General features: G+C 39.6%; 1 protein-coding gene across 2 annotated transcripts; it reads right to left on the reverse strand.

Annotated features, from left to right (window-relative positions):
- Positions 1-794: 794 nt before the first annotated feature.
- On the reverse strand, positions 795-18,791 carry EAPP (E2F associated phosphoprotein). 2 transcript variants are annotated; one of them, XM_004017886.6, is made up of 6 exons: positions 18,647-18,791; positions 15,457-15,638; positions 14,272-14,364; positions 12,847-12,964; positions 9,492-9,605; positions 795-3,649 (listed from the first exon to the last, which is right to left on the reverse strand). In XM_004017886.6, exons 1-6 carry the CDS (start codon positions 18,742-18,744, stop codon positions 3,373-3,375), a joined length of 882 nt encoding a protein of 293 aa, XP_004017935.3. In that variant the 5' UTR covers positions 18,745-18,791; the 3' UTR covers positions 795-3,372. The 2 variants fall into 2 exon arrangements, with proteins under 2 accessions (XP_004017935.3, XP_027813042.1); XM_027957241.3 differs by lacking the exon at positions 12,847-12,964 and having other exon boundaries at positions 3,060-9,605.
- Between the last annotated feature and the right edge of the window lie 2,793 nt (positions 18,792-21,584).

Consider the following 21,584-nt stretch of genomic DNA (forward strand, 5'->3'; position numbering starts at 1 on the left):
ATTATTGAAATTGCTTAATTACCTGAAATTAAAAGACACTTACTCCTTGGAAAGAAAGTTATGACCAACCTAGATAGTATATTCAAAAGCAGAGCTATTACCTTGCCAACAAAGGTCCGTCTAGTCAAGGCTATGGTTTTTCCAGTGGTTATGTATGGATGTGAGAGTTGGACTATGAAGAAAGCTGAGCACCGAAGAATTGATGCTTTTGAACTGTGGTGTTGGAGAAGACTCTTGAGAGTCCCTTGGACTGAAAGGAGATGCAACCAGTCCATCCTAAAGGAGATCAGTCCTGGGTGTTCATTGGAAGGACTGATGCTGAAGCTGAAACTCCAGTACTTTGGCCACCTCATGCATTGACTCACTGGAAAAGACCCTGATGCTGGGGGGGATTCGGGGCAGGAGAAGAAGGGGATGACAGAGGATTCGATGGCTGGATGGCATCACCGACTCGATGGACATGAGTTTGAGTGAATTCTGGGAGTTGGTGATGGACAGGGAGGCCTGGCGTGTGCTGCGATTCATGGGGTCGCAGAGTCGGACACGACTGAGCGACTGAACTGAACTGAACTGAACTGAACTGATGGGATGTTGATAAACTACTGCCAACTTTTTGTTCCCTTACTGATCCCTTCCTATAGGAAGACTTGATCAAATCCAATTTGTCCATTTCACACTGCAGGCAGGAAGCCCAGGGCCTGCAAGCTTTTCCAGAAACGAAAACATACAAGAAAATGCCTGAGATCTAGGCATGAAAAGGGCAGACACCAATTTAAGAAAATTAAACTACAAAATTTTAAAATGTTCCATTAAATTCATATAACTTTTCATTTTAAAACATGAATTTCCTTACATTTGAAAATAATTAGCACATTAGATTTTTACATTTCTCAAGAATTCTCACATATGCATGACTGCTTAAAACGCGTATCAAATCATTAATGAGTCAACACAGTCAATTAATTTCCAAAACAAAGATAATCCATTCAGAAAGTTTTTTGAGAAGATATTCAACATTGGATATGCATGCATCTTAATATTTGATGACATGTGGTAGGGTCATCCATTCCCTAACTGCCTGCCTCCTTCATTTCCAAATTACATAACAGTTCAGAGGTGGGTGGCAGTGACTCCTGCAAGGGAGGGCTAGGGCATTGTGAGGACGAAACATCTAGGGGTAAGGAGGATAAGGGGCTCAGAAAAGAAGCAGTCACAGGAACTTCCTTGATGATCCAGTGGTTAAGAAACTGCAACGCTTCCAATGCAGGGGACAAAGGGTTCGTGAATGATATACATGAAAACACAAAACAGAAGCATAGATAGATCCTGGCAGGAGGCTTCTAGAGAGCAGCACCTGGCTTGCATCCAGCAAGAAAACAGCAACCTCAGTCCCACAACCTCACAATTTGCAGTATCTTGGCAGTGCAGCAGTTAGTGAAATCTTCCCTGGGCAAGTCTTCACATGAGAATACAACCTGGCCAACAACTGGATTACAACCTTCTTGGACCCTCAGTAGAAGATACTGCTAAGCCATGCCCAGACTTCTGACACAATGATAGTTAAGACAGAAAAAGATCTTACAAAGCTACAGTAAGACAAATACAAGGTTAAAATAAGTAGACTAGTAGTATTATTCTGTAATGTATTATCTGGCAATATGTTGAAACATTTAAAAGTATACACACTGAAACATTTGAAAGCATATATATTGAAACATTTAAAAGTATACATATTGCTTTCAACTGGATTTTTGTTGCTCAGTAGTGTCTGACTCCTTGCAGCCTCACAGACTGCAATATGCCAGGCTTCCCTATCCTTCACTATCTCCCGGAGTTTGCTCAAACTCATGTCCACTGAGTCGATGATGCCATCCAACCATTTCATCCTCTGTCACCCCTTTTCCTCCTGCCCTCAATCTTTCCCAGCATCAGGGTCTTTTCAAATGAGTCAGTTCTTTGCATCAGGTGGCCAAAGTATTGGAGTTTCAGCTTCAACATCAGTCCTTCCAATGAATATTCAGGGTTGATGTCCTTTAGGGTTGACTGCTTTGATCTCCATGCAGTCCAAGGGACTCTCAAGAATCTTCTCCAGCACAATTGAACTGGATAGATATCAGCTTATCCCAAAAATGATCAACTATGATATTAAGACCCTGGAAATTTCCTAGAAGCAAATTCTTTATCATTCTTCTGCCTCCATTCAATTCCTACAAATACCACACTATCACTGGTTCCAGTTTACCGTATGTGTAGCCTTTTAGAAAGTGCAAAAGGCAGGAAAGTGGAAAGGATACGTTTTCCCTCCTGGAGGTATATCATTCTCTGAGGAAGAAAGCAGAAGTCCCCCTCAAGCTCTGTTGAGCCCTGACCTCTGTGGAAAATCACTGCTCTTCTCTAATCTTTTCATTTTAAAGATGAGAAAACGAGCTCACAGGAACAGACTTGCCAAAGATTAGCATGGTAGAGCCTGAATTAAAACCTATTTCCTGACTTTTTTTCACTCTATCACATCTCTATTAAAATAACAAGACGACCCTGAGCTTCCTAATGTTGTTTCTGGAAAGAGTCCAATCATATTTTTTTAGAAAAGCTAAAATGTACAGATGCCTACACTGCAATTTCCTCCAAGCTGCCACTAATGATTTTTCTATTATTAAGAGCAAAAATAAACATACCTTGGTTGCTTGCAACAGCAATTCTGAAATAAATGGTAGCACAAGAGACAGCAACAGAATTTTTAAGTCTAAAGTTAGAGGGTGAGTTTGCTCTTCCTTACCACAAATTTCTATTTTACTATGTTAATTCATTAAGTTTAGAATACTTGTAAGTACCATCCTTCTAAGAAAGACCTATGTTAATTACCCAAGGCATCCCCATACTAACTCTACCTAATTTTAACAGTTACTAAATACTATTCACTCTATCCTATGGGGGAGAAGAGAAATAAACATACTTCTAAGCAAAAACAATATATACAAAAGTGAAGAGACAGTTTCCAGTTTAAGTACACCAAGGGTATATCCAAAATAGAAAACAAAGGTAATACTCTGAAACAAAAGTTACCTGTAACTCTAGAACATTTTAATTCTAGAGAGCTTTAATAAATAAAAGGCCCCAGCTTCCAAATATCTATCCAAAAAAGGAATGAATAATGAATCCCATCAGAACTGGGGAAATTTTCTTTTTCTTTAAAGGAGGTGGAGGGATGAGAGCAGATAACCATTTTCTTTCAAAAAGATAAAGATAAAACACTGCTTCCTCAAATAACCACTCAGAATGTCACTTGAGATGAGCAGGCAGGAAGAATATAACTGTGTATTTGCCTTGTATACAGTATTTGCCTTGTATACAATTAAATGCCAACTTGGCTATTTAGGAATGGCTTGCTAAAACGTTGAAAAAATGAAAGACTTCATCCTTGTCATAGACTGCCACTTCAGTGGAACATTCGGTGCACATGACTGGGTGATAGATTTCTTCCACATCTGTCTCTGCCTCCTCCGCAGCAGCTTCTTGGTTAGACCTCATCTTCTTACGGCCTCGCCTTTTCTTCCTGTTCTCTGGGGCTTTGTATCTTAGAATCTCTTCCTTGTTGACAGAACAATTCATTACAAACATTGCTCTGTATTGAGTTTTATATGATTCATGCCTAAGAGGAAAATGAAACGGAGAATTTGGATTTATGTTCTATTTTAATAGTTATACATTTAGATAAACATTTAAGACTATCAAAAGCTTGCTGAAATACCAAACAAAGTTAAAACATGAGAGTGAAACAAGAAATTCAAAAACTTTTAAGAGTTATTTTAAGACTAGGAAGGGACCTGTTACAAAAATAGATAATAAAGAATGAATACATTCTACTGCTCTAAAGCTAACTTTTACCTCAGTAAAAAAGTTTTTGATTTGTTCTTCCAACACAGAAAGACAAAAGTTGTTGGAAACTTGAGAAGTGATGTTTAAAAAATCTTTGACTGCATCTTTTCCTGTTGTGGCCTGAGACTCTGCCCTCCTCTCATTACAGGTGGTGCCATTCCGGTCACTATTTTAGTAAAAGCTACAGTTTTAAATGCTTAAAGAGCATCTGACTTCATAATGGCCATTCTTGACTTCACTCCAATAGTCTAACAAATAAATAATGCTTTCTTTGTTCTCCTCAAATAACTTAATGTTTTCCTACTTTTCTTGACTTAGTAAGTTACTTTCCTTTTCTCCGCCTTAAACCTCATACAACAGAAATATCTATTTGGCTAAAAACAGTGAAGTCAAGTTATGCCTCCATTGGTTCTAAATGCTGATCTTTTCCTCGTCCACCAACCACCAGGCTGGTGCTTCTCTAGGTGAGACCATAAAAATTACATTTATACTCCACCATATTGGAATCCTGTATTCACATGGAACACAATTTTTACCAAGACCAATTTCTACTGTTAGATCATGAAGCAACTTCTTTTGGGTATAGGAATCCTGTAACATAGCAGCATGGTTTAATTTAAAAGAGAAGCAACTTAAGTACAAAGGTACTTTACTTTTTCTTTATTTCCTACTCTAGGTGTCAATTTATATACAAAAAACTTAAGAGTTCAAATGGAGAGTATGAAAATTCATTGTTGCAGATGATCGGAAACCTCAAGTTAGCTAGTAAGAGTAAAACTACATCTGGCTACTCAGTGACTGGAACAGATCTACCACCGGCATCATCATTTAGTTTCAGTTAACCTGATTTATAACACAGACTAAGTTAGATATTTATAAGGCTACTGGAAAAAAAAGGAGAGGAAAAAGGCAAGATTATATTTGGATTAATAGAATGATGGGGGTAAAAAAAATACATGATCTTCTCAATTGATGCATAAAAAGCATTTGAAAAATTCAACACTTTCATAATAAAAACACCCAAAAACTGATAGAAGGAACTCCTCAATATAATAAAGGCCATATATGAAAAATTCATAGCTAACATCATATTCAATGATGAAAGACAAAACTTTTCCTCTAAGACAAGGGAACAAGACAAAAAATACCTGATTTCACCACTTCTATCCAACTTGAAAGTTATAATAAGTGCAATTAGGTACAAAAAAGAAATAAAAGGCATCCCAACTGGAAAGGAAGAAGTAAAATCTTCTCTGTTCACAGATGACATGATATTATATGTTTAAAGCTCTATAAAGATTACACAAAAAACTATCAGAGCTAATAAATTAATGCAGCAAAGTTGCAGAGTGCAAAATGAAGACATAAAAATCTGCTGTTTCTATACACTAGCAAAGAACAATCCAAAAGGAAAGTAGAATAGAGATTACCAGAGGCTGGGATAGGTATGGATGGAGAATGGTGACTTACTGACTAATGGGGAAAGAGCTCCTGTCTGGAGTGATGAAAAGTTCTAGAAATGGAGAGTCATGATGGCTGTACAATTGTACTGTAGTTCATGTCACTGAATTGTACACTGGAAGATCAGGTACACACTGCTATATTTAACATGGATAACCAACAAGGTTATTGTATATAGCACAGGAACTGTGCTATTGTATATAGTACAGGAAACTCTGCTCAATGTTATGTGCAAGCCTGGATGGGAAGGGGCTTGGGGGAGAATGGATAAATATATATATATGGCTGAGAGTCCCTTCGCTATTCATCTGAAACTACCACAACATCATCAATTGGCTATACCCCAGAACAAAATAAAAAGTTTAAAGTTAAAAAAAAAAGGCTAAAACAGGCAACAAGATAAGAATGTCCATTCTCACCACTCCTATTCAATATATTTCTAGAAATCTTAGTCAAAGCAATCAGGTTAAAAAAAGAAAAGGTAACCAAACAGAAAAGAAAGAAGTAAAATTATCCCTATTTCCAGAAGACATGATCTTATATATACAAAACTCTAAAGATTCCAAAAAGAAAATGTTAGAACTAACAAATTCAATAAAGATTCAGGATACACAAGCAATCAACAAAAATCTGTTGCATTTTCACTAACAACAAACTGAGAAATTAAGAAAACAATCTCATTCACAACAACATAAAAATAATAAAGTACTTAGGAATAAATTTAACCAAGGAGGTGAAGGATCTATATACTGAAAACTATGACAGTGATGAAAGAAATGGAAGAAAACACAAATAAATGTAAAGATATCCCATGCTCATAGACTGCTACAATGTCCATGCTACCCAAAGCCATTTTATAGATTCAATGCAACCCTTATCAAAATTCCAGTAGCATTTTTCATAGAAACATAAAAAACTCTAAAGTTTGTATGGAACCATAAAAGACCTCAAATAGCCAAAACAATCTTGAGAAAGAAGAACAAAGCTAGAGGCATCACACATCCTGATTTCTAACTAGGCTACGAAGCTACAGTAATCAAAACAGTATGGGACTGGCATAAAAAACAGACTCATTGATCAACAGAACAGAATCAAGAGCCCTGAAATAAACCCATGCATGTACCATAAACTAGTATTTGGGAAGGAGTCAAGAATATTCAATGGGGAAAAGACAATCTCTTCAATAAATGGTATTGGGAAAACTAGATATTCATAGGCAAAAAAATGAAATTGGACCCTTAACTTATATCACTCACAAAAATTAATTTGAAATAAAGACTAAAACTTAAAATTTGAAATCATAAAACTCCTAAAAGAAAACCTAAAATAAAGCTCCTTAACACTGGTCTTGGCAATGTTTTGGAATTGACACCTAAGGCACAAGCAACAAAAGCAAAAATATACAAATGGAACTACATCAAACTAAAAAGCTTCTGTGCAGCAAAGAAACAATCAACAAAATAAAAAGGCAACCTATGGAATGGGAAAAAATATCTGCAAATCATATATCTCATAGGGGGTTAATTTCCAAAATATATAAGGAACTCAATATAAAAAAATCCAATTAATAAGTGGGCAAAGAACTTGAATAGACATTTTTCCAAAAAGACATACAAATGGCTAACGGGTATACAAAAAGGTACTCAATATCACAAGCCATCAGGGAACTACATATCAAAACTACTGTAAGATTATCACCTCAAAACTACAGTAAGATATCACCTCATAGAAGAGATATGATCAAAAAGTCAAAAGATAACAAAAGTGAACCCTTGTGTACTATTGGTAGGAGTGTAAACTGGTACAGCCACCATGGAAAACAGTACAGAGGAGCCTCAGAAAGTCAAAAAGAGAACCGTCCATATGATCTAGCAATCCCTCTGTTGGGAATGGATACAAAGGAATGAAAATACTCTCTCAAAGAGACATCTGAGCCCTCACTTCAGCCAGGTGATCAAGGTCAACATTAACAGCCATAAACCATGTTGGTAGCTTGTTGCCTATGAAATAATGTGATAAAAATGGCACTTTACTTCAGTGGTCTTCCTCCCAAAAACCCATCACAGCATTATTTACAACAGCCGAGATGTAGAAACAACATACATGTCCATCAACTGATGAATAAATAAAGAAAATATGGTATAGACACACAATAGAATATTATTCAGCCATTAAAAAGAAAAAAAAGAAAAAAATCCTGCCATTTGTAACAACATGGAGGGAGCTTGAAGGAATTATGCCAAGTGAAATAAGTCAGAAAGAGAAAGACAAAAAGTGTATGATCTCATTTATATGTGAAATCCAAAAACAAACAAACAAACAAACAACTGAACTCATAGAGTTGGTGGGGGAGCCAATGTTCACTGCAGTACTGTTTATAATAGCCAGAGCATGGAAGCAACCTAGACGTCCATCAGCAGACGAATGGATAAGAAAGCTGTGGTACATGTGCACAATGGAGTATTACTCAGCCATTAAAAAGAATACATTTGAATCAGTTCTAATGAGGTGGATGAAACTGGAGCCTATTATACAGAGTGAAGTAAGCCAGAAAGAAAAACACCAATACTAACACATATATATGGAATTTAGAAAAATGGTAACGATAACCTTGTATTGCAAGACAGCAAAAGAGACACAGATGTATAGAATAGTCTTTTGGACTCTGTGGGAGAGGGCAAGGGTGGGATGATTTGGGAGAATGGCATTGAAACATGTATAATATCATATGTGAAATGAATTGCTAGTCCAGGTTCGATGTAGGATACAGAATGCTCGGGGCTGGTACACTGGGATGACCCAGAGGGATGGGATGGGGAGGGAGGAGGGAAGGGGGTTCAGGATGGGGAACACGTATAACCCATGGCGGATTCATGTTGATGTATGGCAAAACCAATACAATATTGTAAATTAATTAGCCTCCAATTAAAATAAATAAACTTATAGTAAAAAAAAAAAGTTGGTGGGGGAGGGTAGGTGGATGAAAGTGGTCAAAAGATACAAACTTCCAGTTATAACGATTAAGCTCTGGAGATGCATGCACAGCATGATGACTATAGTTAACAACGTGCTGTGCTTAGTTGTGTGTGTGTGCCCGCATGCGCGCGCTTAGTTGCTCAGTCATGTCCGACTCTTCGCAATTGCATGGACTGTAACCCACCAGGTTCCTCTGTCCATAGGGATTCTCCAGGTAAGAACACTGAGTGGGTTGCCATGACCTCCTCCTGGGGATCTTCCCAACCCAGGGATCAAACCCAAGCTCCTACTGTATTACATACTTGAAAAATGCTGAGAGTAGATCTTAAAAGTTTTCACCACACAAAAAAAGGAACTATGTGAGGTGATGGCTGTGTTAACTAACCTTATTGTGGTAATCATCCTGCAATATATTTGAGTATCTAATTATTACACTGTATGCTGCTAAGTCACTTCAGTTGTGTCCGACTCTGTGCAACCCCAGAGATGGCAGCCCACCAGGCTCCCCCGTTCCTGGGATTCTCCAGGCAAGAACATTGGAGTGGGTTGTCATTTCCTTCTCCAATGCATGAAAGTGAAAAGTGAAAGTGAAGTCACTCAGTCGTGTCCGACTGTTTGTGACCCCATGGACTGAAGCCTACCAGGCTCCCCCGTCCATGGGATTTTCCAGGCAAGAGTACTGGAGTGGAGTGCCACTGCCTTCTCTGATTACATTGTATACTGTATACCTAAAGCTTATACAATGGTATACGTCAATTACATCTCAATAAAGCTGGGAAAAGATTTTTTTTAATTCTTAAATGGTCTAGCTAACAATAAATTGAATATTCAAATGAAATACTCTTAGAGCAACATTTTTAAATGCTTAAAATAGCAAATTTCATGTTATCACAATAGAAAAAAAAATGAGTCTATTTGAGAAATTTCATCATCCTAAAACATATATGCAGTTTTACTGAATCCTTATCAGCACTGGCAAGTATTTATTAGAAAACCTAGTTAGACTACATATAATCAAAATTATTTCTATAGAGATTAGTCATGCAGCACAAGGGATATATGAAGACAGAACTTTATCAGAATTCCTAAGTACCTCGAAAGTCTATTTAAACAAGGACCACCAAGTGGTTTTACTTTCACGTGTGTGTGTGTATGTGTTGTTACGATTTATCAGTTACCTTTGGCAATCAAGACATAGTGTAGTCATGCAGGCAGGGCAATTCAAGACAGCATCGCTATTCGGAACAGGCTGCTGTTGTTGACGTGGTCGCTGTATTCCAAAACCATGGTAGCTAGAACAGAAAAAGAAAGAGGAAGGGTGAAGCACATTAAAGCCAGATCTTCCTTTCTAATGCCACTTTCCGGTAAAAGAAATCAGTACCCTTTAGCTGCTGCTGCTGCTAAGTCACTTCAGTCGTGTCCGACTCTGTGCAACCCAGAGACAGCAGCCCACCAGGCTCCCCCTTCCCTGGGATTCTCCAGGCAAGAACACTGGAGTGGGTTGCCATTTCCTTCTCCAATGCATGAAAGTGAAAAGTGAAAGTGAAGTCGCTCAGTCGTGTCCGATTCTTTGCGACCCCATGGACTGTAGCCCACCAGACTCCTCTGTCCATGGGATTTTCCAGGCAAGAGCACTGGAGTGGGGTGCCATTGCCTTCTCCAGTACCCTTTAGAGAAACGGTTAATTCTAGGAATGGGGCACATAAGGTAGACCTGGAATATCCTGGAGGGCCAGAAAGTAAGGTGGTGCTCAAAAAGAAAAAACAAAACCAAAAATCCATGAGACAATATGTTAAAGGGGCACAGGAGCCAACTCAAAGAGCCCCTGATGACTGAAATCAAAACAATTAGAGCACTGAAATAAAACAGTGTTAAATTATAAGCAAAGTATAAGTAAATACCCATGACTCCATGCTGACATAAATGACTTAATATGTAAATAAATGGGGGAGAACAGATACATCTCCCATACGTAAGAATTACAAATAATTTATGAAGATACTCTCCCCTACAGGAGGTGGAACATGACTCCTTAAGTCGAGGCTAAATATAATGACATCCTTCCAAACAGAAGGTACAGAAAGGTGTGGAAAGAGTAACTTTACAGCTGAGAAACTAAATCATGCTTGGTAGTATGTGCCCTCGATACAAACTGATGAAAACGGCACTTTATCTCTATGGTCTTTCTCCCCAAAACCTCAAATTCCAATAGAGGACCCTCCCACAATAGTCCTGATCCATGCTCCTCAAAACTGCTAAAGTCATCAAAACCAAGGAAAGTCTGAGAAACTCATAGCCAAGAAAAGCCTCAGGAGACATGACAACTAAATGTAACATGGTATCCCAGATGGGCTCTTGGAAGAGAATATGGATATTAGGATAAAAACTAAGGAAATCTGGGGAGATTCCCTGGCAGTACAGTGGTCAGGTCATCTTGTTGGTGGTGGGGGGAAGTAATAAGGAAATTCTCTGTATTACCAGCTGAATTTTTCTGTAAATCTAAAATTACTCTAAAAAAGTCTACTAATTAAACAGACATACATCAATAAAGCTACTTTTAAAAAGTAAGCATTGTAAGCTCTAAGTGCCTAAGAATCTTAGTCTGTTTTGTTCCCTTTTGTATTTCAAGAGTCTGGAACCGTGTTTTGCATATCGTAAGTGCTCAACAAATATGCGCTGATTGAAAAAATAAAGTATGAATTTACTTACAAAGACACTAAAGTGTAAAAGGATATATTCTTAAAAGGGGCTTATAGAAAACGTCAAAAAACTCTACTGCAAAACACAAAATCATTTGGCATTACTTCCTAAACTCTTTTTTGTGGGGAAAAATACTGAGAACATGTGGTATATATTTCATAATTTTTGTTAAATACCTCCAAATGCTTGAAAAATTTCAAACCCCAAGAAAATAACTAAATTATTCATTCAACAGATAGTGAGTGTCCATATGACATTGTGCAAGATGCTTGGGATACACCACTGAACAAGACAGGTATGATCACTGTCCTTGTGGTGCTTAAAATGTACTGAATTCATTATCTGAAGTGGGTTTCTGTGGTCTTAAAAGGCAACTACTACTTGACATAGGAATGTGAATAAGATACTAAGATGTTACTTCTCAAGATTATATAACAATGAAAATACATTCCATCTTAAGTCACTGACAACTTCTGTTACCAGAATCAGGAGCTAGATCATAAGCTCCTTCATTATTTCAACCGTGCTCATAGCACTTAAAATGTTCATTTCAGACTGTAGGTGTGAAAACTACTCATCACATAAATGCAAGAGGCAGCTGTAATTGGTGCATGGGTGAAACTGGGAGAGGAAAAAAGGACAAAGTGGGAGAGTGGAAGCTAAAAGGTGGTACACAAAGACCCACACAGCATCACATTCCCTCTGGACTGGACAACTATGGATTCCTGGGCCCCACCCTCGATGAATCAAGCCTTCCTGGAGTAGGACTCAAGGGTTTGCATTTCACTCCCACCAGGTGATTCTGAAGCTCAGGCAAGCTAGGGTAACATTAGGTAATAGTGATAAGCTTTCAGCTTTCATTTTTATGATAAATCGATCTTTATCAAATCAAATTTGAAATAGAGTATGGAGTTTCCTCTTGGAATGATGGAAATGATTTGAAATAAACATAGGTAGTGGTTGCACACCACTGTGAACACACTAAATGCCACTGAACTGTTAACTTCAAAATGGTTAACATTATGTCATGTGAATTTTACCTCAACTTTAAAAAGTCAAATTTGTAAACATGATTCAAGTATTCAAATAGAAAACATAACATCCACTCTTAATCCACATAAACTCTTTTACTTTTGGCCATGCTGAGGCATGCAGGATCTTAGTTCTCCAACCAGGAATGGAACCCGAGCACCCTGCAGTGGAAACGTGGAGCCCTAACCACTGGACCCCCAGGGAATTTCCCATTTGAACTTTTAATCTCTAAGTAATTTTATACTGCTTATTTGAAAAGTCAGCTTTGTTTCTTGAAGGGAGAGACTTGACTAGCTACAGCAGTTTGAATTCAACAACAGTTTTTAAAAAATAAATGGTCTAAAGAATGTATATATGTATATAACTGAGTCACTTTGTGTACAGCAGACATTGGCACGACATTGTAAATCAACCACGTTGTTGATGTTCAGTCGCTGAGTCGTGTCCAACTCTTTGTGACCTCAGGGACTGCAGCACACCAGGCTTCCCTGTCTTTCACTATTGCCCAGAGTTTGCTCAGATTCATGTCCATTGAGTCCATGATGCTATATTTCAAATAAAAATAAATAAATAACCAATGGCCTGACTGAAATTTGCTTTTCAAAATATTCAGTAGTTTTTTTCTCAAACTTTCTTTATGCACGACCCAGGTCTCCTGCACTACAGGCAGATCCTTCACCATCTTAGCCACCTGCAAAGTCCCTATAAACACACACACATACACTCAAAACGTGAGTACAGTGAAAATCATCTTTTAATCATTTTCCCTAACGATGTGAAATATTAAATTTAAGTTCTTACCCTCTTCTCTGTGCATCAACCCAGGCCTGATCTCTGTTATCTTTTTCAGGATCATATAGTAATTCATCATTTGTTGGAATTCTGTGTTGTTTCTTCTTTTTTTTCTTGGTCACTTGTGCTAATTTTGAAAATGTTAAGAATATGGCTAAGTAGCATGTCTAAAATTCACACCTCTTTTACACAAAATGAAGAATCCTATTTCCTAAGGTATACATTTTTTCTATTTTCCTAAAAAAACTTTTTTAAACTAGTCCTCCAAATAGAGTTCAGAACCGAGTTCAAATAATGAGAAGTCAGAGTCTCAAAAAAGCCACTCAAATCAAGTCAAGAATAGACACTAATTTTTTTTTTTTTTTGGCTGCACTGCTCGGCTTGCAGAATCTTAGCTCCCAGATCAGGGATCAAACCCAGACTTCCAGAAGTAGAAACATGGAGTCTCAGCCACTGGACCAACAGGGATTCCTTAGAAACTAGTTTTGATGTCTTAAATTTTCCATAAGTTCTCATACATAAAATGCTCCTGAAATCAGAACAAAAATGAGTGTGGGGGGAACCACTATGACCGTCTACACACACTAGACCTACTTGAACAAGTCAGTATTTATCCAACAATATATAAAAATATAAAATCATTTCTTTACCTTATAAATATGTACGTATTCCATCATAACTACTGATATAACTAAGTTAGTTTTAGCTCTTGTCATTATGCTTAACTTTGCTCAAAATTTACACAAAATCAGGGGCTTCCCTGGTGGTCCAGTGCTTAAGAATCTGCCTTGCAATGCAAGAGACACCACTTCCATCCCTCGTCTGGGAAGATCCCACATGCCGCAGAGCAACTAAAGCCTCAGCCCGGTGCCGAGAGCCTATGCTCCACAGGAGAAGCCACTGCAATAAGAAGCCCACTACAGCAAGCAAGAGTAGCCCCTGCTTGCCGCAACTAGAGAAAGCCTACATGCAGCAATGAAGACTCACTACAGCCAAAAAAAATTTTTTTAATTTATACAAAATTAATTTCAAAGAACAGAGAGGTTGATTTAAAAAAAAAAAAAATTGTTTCCCTAAGCAACAACTTAGGCAAAATTCTAAAAGAGAGTAAAACCTAGAAACTATCTGCAGTCGTGAAAGCAAATGCTGCTGTGCTAAAGAATGCTGGAGGAAAAGGCCGAGAGCCTTGAGGGGAGAGCTACTGAGTCAGGACTCTCCTCCTCTCCCCAGATGCGCCTCTGCACGCTGCCCTAGTCCCAGCCCTCAGGTGTGTGCGCTTCCATCTGCTCTACACACAATCCTGCTTTTGTTTTCACATCAACTGCCTGCAATTTCTTAAAGGATAAAACTCAAACGGAAAACCTAATATCAAATTGCTAGGTAAAACTTCTTTCATAAAATATAACTGCTAAACCTGGCAAACATGTTCCTTACCTGCTTTGTCTTCATCTTCAGAATCAGAATCAAAATATATATTGTCATAGTACTTTGTCGGAGCTGTTCCAACTAACCCATCTCCTGAAGACCCTAGTCAAACCATAAAGGAAGTTTAAAGACTAAAAGATACAGAATTGACAATATAAAAAACTCCATACATTCTTCCATCACTTCAAACTGCTATCGGCTCATTCCCAATTTCATTTCAGTGGAAAAATACTTTCACATCAATGACTTACTGGAGTCAATGACTTAACTGTATTTCTGTGCCCTATGCAATTACAGAGAACTCGTCGTCGAATATGTGTTCCAAATCATGAGAAAATTATTCTTCCTCTCTTGCCAGAAAGAGACTGAAAGCACATATGATAATGATAAAAGCACCTCTAATAAAACAAAATAGCCATATTTTCAAGTTACCAGCATATATATCTCTACCTCTCAGCCATGCAGTATACTGTAGAGAACAGGAAATAAACATCTTGTTTTAAGGGACTTTAGCAAAAAGAGGATAAGAGCTCTACAGAGTCAGGAGGAATGAGTCGAGGACATGTTCTTCCTCTCCTCAGTAGTGCCTAGTGCCGTGACATTTCCTATACTTCTGTCATCATACGCGTACATCCCTAATTCTTCCTCTTAACTAATATCTGCCCTTGCTTTTATGATTATCATATATTCTTTCAATTTTTAACAGTTAATATATAGCATAACAATATGGAAACCAATGCTGAGAAGTCCTACTTTCACAAAACAGTTTTCAAGTCAGGTATATTTTACATAACAGACCATGCACCAAAATTCAGTATATTTCATTACTTACTAAAATAAGACAGGAATTTGTGGTGATACATTGCTCAATCTGCTAGATCAGTGTTATATAATCTAAAAAGTACTTCTATAAGCTAATGTCTTTTTCTTTCTTTATCCTAGGGTAAAAAGTACAAAAGGAAATCATATAAGTAAACAATGCTTAACAGTCTCTTTCCGGCACCACAGAAAAATTCTGCACTAGCAATGAAAGAACAGTACGCTCAGGTTGCCAAGTACATTTATTCATTCACTCAAGACATGTTTACTGGGCACTAACTGAAAGTGCTGGGGACACAACAGAATGCAAATAAGGGTCTCTGCCATCATGGAGCTTAGAACAATATCTATGTGAAAATCTAACTAAAAGTTTACCTGTTTCTAGAGAAGATAACTTGTCCTCCATCGTTTTTATGGTAGAATTTAATTCAGCTTCCATTTCTTTTTCAAATTCATCTTCACTAGAGGATTCACTTTCCCCAGTAAGGCATTCTCTGATAAGTTTTCGTTTTTGGTCAGGAGTCCCATGTAAAAGCACATCCACCTCATCTTCAGAACTAGAACACATTTAAATCACAAAGAACATGAATATTAAAGTATTAAAATAACTTAAACACCTATCATCCCATTGCCCAACAATTTTAAGTTTCATAAGGTTGCACTGGATTCAGCTGTCATCACATACAGCTCTTCTGACTTCAACCATTTCTGCATATTTCCGAACATATTTTTTAATGTCTGCATACCATTTCCCCTTGCAGATGCTGTATAGTTATTTGTCCTTGCTATTAAACACATACAATGAATAACTCTGGTTATATAATTTTGCTTCTGTTGATTTCCTTAGGTTAAAAGTCTAAAATTAGACACAAACATCTTTCCGACTTCTGGAATTATCACACTACTTTTCAAGTGTATTGCACCAATTTGTAATTCCATCAGCAATGAAAATTTTACTGGGCGTTTGTTTTAAAGTCTGGACACTTAAATAAAACTTAACATATGTAACAGACAGCTAATATATCCCCGCAAAGTGTTAACAGACAGTAAATATCACAGTTTAAAAGGCACAGTGCTACAGAGAACTATAAAAAGAGAGAGAGAGAGACCTAAAATATATTCCAAATTCTCCTGAGCAATTTATGCCAATTTGGCCTTTTGTGCCTGGGTTTCCCCATCAACAGCAGTATGGAATTAAACCAGGTATCAGAAGAAATGAAATGTTATCAAGATGAAATGCCTAAGACATTTCTAATAGTCAATAGTACATATATAATGTTCAATTATTCATGGTCTGATGAACTGTTACAGACTATTCATGGGTTTTGCTTCACTATTTTTCTCTTCTATTAACACACCAGAAGAAGGTAAATAAGAATAATACAACTCATGCCAATCAATTTTGCTAATGACAGAGGCCTTATCCAGATTTTACTCCCAAGAAAATTCCCCATCCTGACCAGCACGCTCCCTTTCTCCATCACCTCTATATTCACTCAGGTTCTCTTATCTCTGCCTGTACCATCAAGGCTTAAGGATCACCAGGTCTCAAAACTCTTCTGCTTCCTTCCACCCTGAACCCTGATGCCAGCATATTATTCCTAAAGAACGCTTATCACATCACTACCCAAATCCAAAAGAAAGTCATCCATGACCAAAACTCTGAGTACAGCATTCAAAAGAATCTTCCACAATCTGGTTTCAACTTATCTTTTCAGGCTTATCTTTCACTATTACCCTTGAACTATCACAGTACTCTTCAACTGGGGGCAATTTTGCCTCCTAGGGAACATCTGGCATAGCTAGAGATATTTTTGATTGTCACAACTGGGACATGACGTGGGAGGAGGGGTTACTGGCATCTAGCGGCATATTTACTGCCTGCTATAAAAGGTGCATTCTCCAAGCCCAAGTGGTCCTCAGCTATGATACCAACCCACTGAACATGTAGCAGCCATCTGGGCCTCTCCATGTAACTCTATAGATAGGAGTTGGAAACAAGAGCAACCAACACAAACGGGGTGCTCAGACTGCCTGCTCTACTATGAGGTGCCTCTCACTCAGGAGATTCATGTGTTCTGCCAGCTTCCATGAAACGGTAACAGGCGATAAAGGAGTCACTTCTAGAAAGAGTAAAATCAAATCCTGACAGACACCTCTTAAACACCTCTCTAACACAATTTCCCTTTCCAAAACAAGCATTGGATTCAGCAGGCAATACCACCTAATAACACTGTTTTGTTTTCAAAGTATTTATATTTACAGTTACCTTACCAGTGGCAACTATCACAGGAATATAAAGTCTCCTTACAAATATTTAACTACATGGGAATTCCCTGGTGATCCAGTGGTTAGGACTGTGCTTCCACTGCTGGGGGCCCAGGTTCGATCCCCAGTTAGGGAACTAAGATCCCACAAACTATGAGCAAAAAAAAAAAAAAGAGAGAGAAGGCATTTAACTACAAAAATGTAAACTGACTTAAAGAAAAATATTAAATAAATAATAACGAGGGTGAATACGGGGATGATAATGGAAGAATAACTCAAGTTCAGGAAACACTGAAACCAATCAAACTGAATTACTAATTGAGACCTACTTTCACAGACTGGGCCCCTAAGTGAAACTCTTCATAAGGGAATCCTGGAATCCACCCTCACTTCCCACAACAGAAATCTTCACAGCAGTCTGATCTCCCATCCTATAACCCCTCCCCAGGATAGTATGAGGAAGCACTGTGATTAAGAGAAAAACAGTTTCACAGAAAACTAGTCGGACAGAATGTTTTAAAGTTTATGAACAGGATCTGCTGACAGATTTTAAAATGGCTAAACTTGCCTGGAAATCTCTAGTCAACATAATTGCGAGTTTCCCCCAGGTAGGATAAATCCCTTTCTTCTGGAAATTCCCGTGGAACTTCATCTGTAACTATCCCAGGTCATCTTTTTCTACAGCGCTCTTCTGCAATACACTTTTATTTCCAAGACATATATCTCGCAAGATACATATCTATCTTATGTCCCCTACTTTACCGTTAAACCTGTCAAAGACAAAAATCTTATGTCTGATCTCTGTAGCCCACAGCAAGCATACAACAGATGCTCAAAAAAAAAAAAAAAAGTTAATTATCCCCTAATTTCTGTTTATGGCAGTTTAATCTTAATGATGTTCAATTCACAGTAAGTCCCAAGTGCCTCACAACAAACTCGCGATATGCTTACTATACTTCCTTTCTATAAACGAGGGACTTGACCTCAGTCACAGTACTGCTAAGCTGCAGAAGCAGGATTCGACCTCACAGTTTTTGATTCTTACGCGTAATTCCAGAATATGGACTATGGCCCTCCCCTGCGCCAATTTCGATCCTGCCTCCCCCGTGACTGCAAGACCTCACCAGAACCCCCAGCGGAGTCCACAGACGACAGTGGGGTGCGACAGGGTCCCGAACCGCTGGCCGGAGTATCCGCACGGGCCCGGCAAGCGCAGCGAGTCGGGAGGCTGTCTACCTTGGTCCGAAGCCTCGAGGGCCGGAGAGTGGCAGGGGGACGGCGCGGGGCAGGGGCCCACCTGCTCAAAGCCGGCTCCTCGTCGCTAGGCTCCTCAACTGCGTACGGATCATAGTCGTCTTGGAGGCGGTTCATAGTGGCCGGCCCCTCCGATACCATCCACAGGCGTCTGCCGAACGACTGTTTACTCCGCAGGTCCCTTCCCTAAAGTGCTCCGGCCCAACTTCCGCCCGCACTTCCGAGTCCTTTATGCGCGCCTGCGCGGATATTCCCAGCGAAGGGCTGGTACTGCAGGCGGGTCCGGAAGACCTGCTGCTCCCCTTCGCAACAGGAATAAGTTCCTATTCGGAAACATACGAAGCCGCTACCTTATTACTGGAAGTTGCAGTGAGCACCCTCATAAGTGGCAGTATGTGGGATGAACACTCCACGTGCCGTGTTTCACGTTGTGACGTGAAAAACCAGAAATCTATGTGCTGAGGGACGTGTAGCCTTAGATCAGGGCCAGTAGGTCTCCAGACACTAGCATTCAACGTCCCTCCAGCCTCGTCGCCTGAAACCCTTCTACCTTTTTTTCTCGCGCTACTGCATTGCTTTCACAGTTCTCCCTTCTCAGTCTGACTTCGCCCTCGTCTGTCTTCCAAAAAGTTGCTAAGCTGTCATTCAATTCAGTTCAGTTCAGTCGCTGAGTCGTGTCCGACTCTTTGCGACCCCATGAACCACAGCACGCCAGGCCTCCCTGTCCATCACCAACTCCCGGAGTTTACCCAAACCCATGTCCATCGAGTCGGTGATGCCACCCAGCCATCTCACCCTCTGTTATCCCCTTCTCCTCTGCCCCCAATCCCTTCCAGCATCAGGGTCTTTTCCAATGAGTCAACTCTTCGCATGAGGTGGCCAAAGTATTGGAGTTTCAGCTTCAGCATCAGTCCTTCCAATGAACACCCAGGTCTGATCTGCTTTAGGATGGACTGGTTGGATCTCCTTGCAGTCCAAAGGACTCTCAAGAATCTACTCCAACACCACAGTTCAAAAGCACCAACCTGCCATTACTTACTTCCTAATTTGCCTATCTTGACCTCTTCTTAGTCCCGACCTTTTCTCGGCCCTTACCTTACATCCGCTGGATATGCCAGATGAGATAGATGACGGCGTCTTGACTGAGAGACAGTTTCTTCTGTTTCTCTACCAGCCTATACTCAAGCGTCTGCCGCTTTAGGGACAAGTGACCCCTCTTAATGACCCAATTCAGATGACTACTCTGTCTTATTTAATCCTTGCCCTTTCCTCTGATACTTTGTCGGATTTCCTCTTGCTTGGCTAGATACCTCCGCCTGCTGCAATTCAATCAATGTAGCACCAGAGCGGCACAGCATCTTTCACCCCATTTCTATGCCTCAGCCAAAGCTACTTTTGACTCAGTTTCTGCTCTTACCACTTCCTGACATCCTTAGAGTTGCCATAGACTGAGAATCTTGGAATCGATTGGACTCCTTTGTCCCTCCTTTGCTGACAAAGGGCTGTCTAGTCAAAGCTGTGGTTTTTCCAGTTGTCATGTATGGATGTGAGAGTTGAACCATAAAGAAAGCTGAGTGCTGAAGAATTTATGCTTTTGAACTGTGGGTTGAAAAAAACTCTTGAGAGAGTCCCTTAGACTGTGAGGAGATCAAAGGAATCAATCCTAAATGAAATCAACCCTGAACGTTCATTGGAAAGACTGATGCTGAAGCTGAAGCTTCAATACTTTGGCCACCTGATGCGAAGAGCTGACTCACTGGAAAGGACCCTGATGCTGGGAAAGATTGAAGGCAGGAGGAAAAGCAGTGAGAGAGGATGATGAGATAGTTGGATGGCATCACCGACTCAATGCACATGAGTTTGAGCAACCCTGGGAGACTGTGAAGGACAGGTAAGCCTGGCTTGCTGCAGTCCATGTGGTTGCAGAGTCAGGCACGACTGAAACAGTAAGTGATTTTTATAGATATTATATCTGTCTTCGTCCGATCTGCTTAGTATAACCTCTAACACCTATTCAGTTCAGTTCGGTTCAGTCGCTCAGCCGTGTCTGACTCTTTGGGACCCCATGGACTGCAGCACGCCAGATCTCCCTGTCCATCTCCCGGAGTTCACTCAGACTCCATGTCCATTGAGTCGGTGATGCCATCCAACCATCTCATCTTCTGTCGTCCCCTTCTCCTGCCGCCTTCAGTCTTTCCCAGCATCAGGGTCTTTTCCAGTGAGTCAGTTTTTCACATCAGGTGGCCAAAATACTGCAGTTTCAGCTTCGGCATCAGTCCTTCCAATGAATATTCAGGACTGATCTTCTTTAGGATGGACTGGTTGGATCTCCTTGCAGTCCAAGGGACTCTCAAGAGTCTCCCCCAACACCACAGTTCAATTCTTCAGTGCTCAGCTTTCTTTATAGTCCAACCCTCACATCCATACATGACTATTGGAAAAACCATGGCTTTGACTAGAGTGACCTTTGTTGGCAAAGTAATGTCTCTGCTTTTTAATATGCTGTCTGGTTGGTCATAAGTTTTCTTCCAAGGAGCAAGCGTCTTTCAGTTTCACCGCTGCAGTGATTTTGGAGCCCCTCAAAATAAAGCCTGTCACTGCTTCCATTGTTTCCCCATCTTATTTGCCATGAAGTGATGGGACCAGATGCCACGATCTTAGTTTTCTGAATGTTGAGTTTTACGCGAACTTTTTCTCTCCTCTTTCACTTTCATCAAGAGGCTCTTTGGTTCTTCTTCGCTTTCTGCCATAAGGGTGGTGTCATCTGCATATCTGAGGTTATCTCCCGATTTGGAACCAGTCTGTTGTTCCATGTCCAGTTCTAACTGTTGCTTCCTGACCTGCGTATGGATTTCTCAAGAGGCAGGTCAGGTGGTCTGATATTCCCATCTCTCTAAGACTTTTCCAGAGTTCGTTGTGATCCACACAGTCAAAGGCTTTGGCATAGTCGATGAAGCAGAAGTTTTTCCTGCAACTCTTGC

This window comes from Ovis aries, chromosome 18, assembly GCF_016772045.2.
Source record: "Ovis aries strain OAR_USU_Benz2616 breed Rambouillet chromosome 18, ARS-UI_Ramb_v3.0, whole genome shotgun sequence".
In the NCBI taxonomy this organism is placed as follows: Eukaryota; Metazoa; Chordata; class Mammalia; order Artiodactyla; family Bovidae; genus Ovis; species Ovis aries.

Bases quoted from the DNA above. Each gene is read 5' to 3' on its own strand.
- EAPP (XM_004017886.6), bottom strand. From the start codon at position 18,744: ATGGTATCGGAGGGGCCGGCCACTATGAACCGCCTCCAAGACGACTAT. The intron at 15,639-18,646 runs GTGGGCCCCTGC...AATGTGTTCTAG, and splicing joins GAGGAGCCGGCTTTGAGCAG to TTCTGAAGATGAGGTGGATG. The intron at 14,365-15,456 runs GTAAACTTTTAG...TGGTTTGACTAG, and splicing joins GTTATCTTCTCTAGAAACAG to GGTCTTCAGGAGATGGGTTA.